The sequence below is a fragment of the Brachyistius frenatus genome, unplaced genomic scaffold (genome assembly GCF_029030835.1).
Source record: "Brachyistius frenatus isolate BFR_SWC_R1_liver_20210118 unplaced genomic scaffold, ASM2903083v1 Contig_19, whole genome shotgun sequence".
NCBI classification, from domain to species: Eukaryota; Metazoa; Chordata; class Actinopteri; family Embiotocidae; genus Brachyistius; species Brachyistius frenatus.
In genome coordinates, this window is record NW_027210618.1 from 1,819,525 (window position 1) to 1,825,000 (window position 5,476).

The window sequence follows — 5,476 nt, forward strand, 5'->3', positions numbered from 1 at the left end:
CTTCTTGGCAATGCTCATTTGATTTTGTCAGGCAGTCTGTCTATGACAGCTTCTACGAACACATGCAATCCCTCAAGTCTCAAAACTATTGATTACAAAAGGCAGATACATTTCAGCAAAGACCAGTCAATAACCACAGCTGTGCGAGGACAATATAAAAGTCTTTAATAATAAATAATTGAATCAGATGATTATGGATAAGTTGCACAGAGGCAGTCACATTTCCTTTTTCTCCTCATGTCATCATCATTGATGAATTAGGTGAGTGATTGGAAAGGAGAGATGAACAGGTAATGTGTGATTTATAGTCTATATGTGTGAAAGATTGACATGAAAAGGAGAAATGTCCTATTAAAGGAGTTTTTCAACGTGAAACATCACTAAACAACCCGATCCCCTCAGTCATTACTTCCTTAATAATGAAGTTACACAGCACTGACGGCTTTTTAATGTCGTTCCAGGTCTTTTTTTCAGTGTGTAAATAAATAAAATGGCTATGATATCAAGTGGTTTTCACAATTTTCAGCATCATTGTGCCATAAAAACCTGAAGGATCTTATATTTTAAAACTTAAAAGAATTAGTTTTACATTTTGGAGAAATGTTCTCATTTCCTTGCTTTCTTTCCCAAACAACAACAATGTGCCCTTTTCATAATTTTGTTGGATTATGATATCACGTGTTAATTAGTGATTTTATCAGGTGCTGGTAGGGAAATTTTGGACAAAGCCAGACAAGCATCTTTATGCTATGCTAAACTACCTGGCAGTTAGCTTAGTTTTTCATACCGTATAGACATGAAAGAGGCATCACTCATCTCCTCTCACCTGCTAAAAGAAAGCCAAACAATATTCCCCAAGATGTTAAACTACTCCACGTGTCACTTCTCTAAGCACAACCCCCCCTCTGCTACATTCAAACTGCATGCTGTGCTGCAGCAGCTACAGCAGCATTTTAATGTAGAGGACATCAGACGGTTTTATTCACCCACATTCTGCCCCCTTGTCCCTGTTAAACTGATTGAATAGGGCAAAGGCAACGACATTCATCATATACAGGAGAAACCACCATAAAGGGCGACGCGATGCTGATAAAAAAAAGAGGGAGAGACAGGTTGCACAACACGGCGTAAAAGCCGAAGGCCTCTGGACGGGGATGACGCAGGGAAGCCGAAGCAGCAGCTGAGAGAAAATGTAGACATCAAAGAAAAGGGGCAGCAAAAAAGTTACTGATCAAATCGGCGCTGTGGTGCTGCAGGCGCACTGCAGCTCCTTCCATAACACGCTGTAAACCACACAGCACATAAACCGGCTCTTTGTATCTGCAGTATATTTCTACCCCTACCACAGGTGAACACTGTTACGCTGTGAGCTGGAAAAAAAAATGGCTTGCAATTAAAAGCCACTGCATGAAATCCCTGGGTTACCAGTGCGACCGATAACTGGCGACACGGCTCTGCAGCAAGTGGGCGTCATTGTGAAGTGCACCCGCAAGTAAACAGACAAACAGTAAACAGTGAGCTTGTGTTCAGGCGTGGTGAAATAAGTCCCTGTTTTCATGAGACTGGTCAGACACACACACACACACACACGCGCGCACACACACACACACACACACACACACACACACACACACACACACACACACACACACACACACACACACACACACACACACACACACACACACAAGCGCATAAAGAGTTTTGTGTAGCGCAGAGAGAACATCTCTTGAATCTCAAGTGTTTAAAGTTGGCCTATTTCCACCCTCCTCTAGGGTCCCGATGAGTGGAGGATGTTGTACATTCATTAGAGGAGAGTACTGTCAAGGGCCCTGCTGACGAATGACCTTGGCCCCTAACACCCGCCCAGCTGTAATATGTTTTCTTTCCTGGGGACATTATGGTGTTTCTATTAAAGAATAAGGCTGTTGATATTGTGCATTTTTCTTCATGTCGATAAACCCCGCCAATAGGCCAAAGCCAACAATGACTTGATTGTACTAATGCAGTAATATCTATAGCTAAAGTCTGATACAGCGTATTACTCCAAAAACACATTGTTGACTGAATAACATGTTCCGTCACTAAAATGAACAGGGGCATAGTAGTTTATTCTGTCTCAATCTCACATTCACCATCCTGCTGCTGTGAATTTTCATTAAAGCACCAAATTTGTATTAATCTACAGCTGAAAATAGTCCCCAAAAAATATCCTGTTTACTCCTGTTTAAATAATATTTGCTAAAAAAAATTGCAGTGTCCAGCTGTTTTAGGAAACTGCTAATGTTTTTGTAAAGTGACATGACATATTTGCAAGATTTACATGGCTGATTTCTATAGAAAGATGGACGTCTTCAGTGTTAACCAATGGGCTCGGAGCTGGATGCGATATGAGATGAGACAGTACAGAGTTACTCTGATGAGAATTTTTTCTAAAATCTGTTGGTTTTAGTCTTTTCGTGGGATTTGTTGACAATCAGAAAAATACACAATAACATTTTCCTGTAAGGATTACATACAGAAAAACAACATTCACAGCTACGTTTGATACATAATGTATAAAAGAGGCTATAATAAAATCAACGCAATATCAATCATCTGTAGGAAAAAAGAGGGAGTGAAAACCAATTCACCACTGCTGCCATTTCCTCTAATAATGTTTCCTTCGTTTACATGTTTTTTTTTTGCTGTTACATGTGTGTTGTGAGCTATTAACAAACGATGTGACAGTTCTGCATTTGGAAACCTTGAGATAGTATGAGATTGTATGAGCTATGTGAATGACCCAGAAGCACCATAATCAGAGCTGTTCAGGGGGGAGGGGGGGGACAACAATGCTGCAGAGAGAGAGCGAGCAAGAGGGAGAGAGAGGCAGAGAGAGCTCCTCTAAGTATCATGACTCATATGCTGATGTTATATAATCAGCCTGGGACCCAACACCAGGTACGACCTGGATGGTGCGCCCCAGGACATTTAGGGACATCAGTAAAAACACCCTTCACTTAACTCACCAATGCTGTTACAAGCATTTCGGGCTAGTTGTTCAAATTGGTTTCATCTCAGTTTATTTCTGTTGCAGCAGCAGGTCCCTGATTTGAATCAATGCTACTTTCAATAACACTGAGATGAACTGTCAACCATCAACATGAATGTGTTCGCTGCTTTCTGTCAAACTCCGATTTATCTCTGTCTCTCTAGCGCTCCGGCTCCGCCACACAATGAATCATTGATGGTGTTTTAGAGAAATAAGTGAGCAGTGATTATTATTGCAGAGGGCCAGTGGGAGTGTGTGCGAGTCCCACGCAGTTAGTTAGTAAGTTGGCTGGATCCGCAGTCTCCTCCCGAGAACGAGAATGTTCCAGTGCTGTGACCGTTAAGCCAAGATGGCTGTCACAATGTCCGCCGCCGCCCCCAGCTGCTAGTCCCAGGGTGGGTGCTCGTCTGTTACCTCTTGTTTTTGTTGGCAAAGTGAACGGTAATGATGGTTGCCGCATTCAGACCTCCAGTGCGCATACCTGCGTCACTGTGCCACCCATGACTCCATGAGGCAACGTCCTCCGAGCTCTGGGTAGCTGTCCACATCTTCGCTCAGTACGAGTGTTAAAGCCTGAGACTTCAGTGTGTGGTGAGCCCGAATCGGAGCACTTACATGCTCTCTGCTTGCAATGTGAGTGTCTCTAAGTGAATGAATATGCAGGATCCTGTCAAGACAAAAAAACAAGTGGTTGGCTTTCACATCTGCCTTTGCACCGAGACAAAACACAGAGCGAGTCATGTTAAAAAAAAAAAAAAAAAAAGCAGCAGCTTTTCTTTCACCTACCTGTGTTGTGTTCCTTTCGATCGTTGCTAGTCTGCAAGAAGGAGAAAAGATGACTCAGTGGCCAGATATTTTCGGGACAATTATTTGACAATTTTCTTGTTCTTTTCTGGTGTTTCTCTCTTACTGTCAAGACTGTGTTCAAAAACACCCACACACTCTTCCCAACAGTTTGAACTGCCAGACTTCATAAGAGCAAATGTTTATCATGCCAGAGGATACAAAAACAAATCAATTCATTATTATATTTAACATCAGTAAGCACAAGGACAAGCGCACAAGAAGGCCAGGAGGGCTACAAAATACAAGGGAGAGGAAGCAGTTTCCACTAACTTCTCAGTGCAGTTCACAATAAATACTGTAGTGGAACTGAGGTGCAAAACACAACAACAAAATGAGCAGTCCTGAAGTGCAAAGCGCAAATACAAAAATTGATTTGCACTTCAGGACCGTAAGTTTTTGTTGTTGTGTTTTTAAATTTTTTTTATTTGTGTTTTGCACTTCAGGGCTGCTCATTTTTGTGGTTGTGTTTTCTTTTTTGCTTTTATGTTTTGCACCTTGTATATGTCTGAGACTTTAGTGTGTGGTGGGCCAGAATCTGAGAGAATCGGAGTCGGGGATTGTGACCATATTTCACATTTAGTCACATACTAAATTGGTGACACTAATCTAGGGTGTCCATCTTGAAATCGTGGTGATCGTATACATTTTCTTTGCTGTCAGGATTAAATATGCATGTGAACCATCCACATTTCAAAATATTTTGTTTCTTTGCAGCAATATCCATATCTGGATACGTCTGTCATTTATACTGTTCAATGGTCATATATGTCATTGATAACAACCTCCTGAACCTACTAGATTTAGAAGTCCCCTACTAGCCCATATATGTGGAACATATATGTGATGATAACTGCCTATTAAATACTCTGTTAACAGTCACACTGGGTGTGTAAACAGATACAATGAATAAAACTGTTGTTAATATTATTAAACGTGTAACATTTCAAAAATAACCAATACAAAATTAAATGCCCCTCATAAATCACACGTCAATTAAAAATCCATTTATTGGACTTTGCCTTTGTCAAAATGATTGCTGTGAACTATATTTGTCTTCATACATATGGATTCCCTACAGCAATGGGAAAGTTTCTCATCAATATTCAGTAAAAATAAATGTCAAATAAACCCAAAGATCGCTGCAGGTGGTTTCATGGGGTGGTGGCTCAACCACCAGGGATTGTTTCTCTGTCCATTCTGAGATGCTTCGCTACAAGACGCCCATCAATGTCAAAGAAACGGTCTTGTTATAGCCTATGGTGTGCCACACTGACATTGTACTTAGTATTCATGCCAGATGTTCAGTTTACAGAATACAATATGTGTTGTAGATGTTCACCTTTAAGTGTAGACTTGGACTGACTAGCAGCCACAGTGGTCAGGTCTGCTGGTAGACCTACGTATACACCTCCATAGTTTCTGAGAGGAGAGGAGAGGAGAGGAGAGGAGAGGAGAGGAGAGGAGAGGAGAGGAGAGGAGAGGAGAGGAGAGGAGAGGAGAGGAGAGAAGAGAAGAGAAGAGAAGAGAAGAGAAGAGAAGAGAAGAGAAGAGAAGAGAAGAGAAGAGAAGAGAAGAGAAGAGAAGAGAAGAGAAGAG

The 5,476-nt window shown here is 41.4% G+C and overlaps 1 protein-coding gene across 1 annotated transcript in view; it reads right to left on the reverse strand.

Moving 5' to 3' along the window:
• Positions 1-903: 903 nt before the first annotated feature.
• The window catches only part of LOC138619066 (overexpressed in colon carcinoma 1 protein), an 11,231-nt gene continuing 6,658 nt past the window's right edge, over positions 904-5,476 (reverse strand). The window contains exons 4-6 of the mRNA XM_069695275.1: positions 5,220-5,299; positions 3,821-3,851; positions 904-3,701 (exon numbers count right to left, since the gene is read on the reverse strand). Of these exons, the coding sequence (XP_069551376.1) occupies positions 3,847-3,851; positions 5,220-5,299 (85 nt within the window). The 3' untranslated portion in view covers positions 904-3,701; positions 3,821-3,846. The remainder of the gene's footprint in view (positions 3,702-3,820; positions 3,852-5,219; positions 5,300-5,476) is intronic.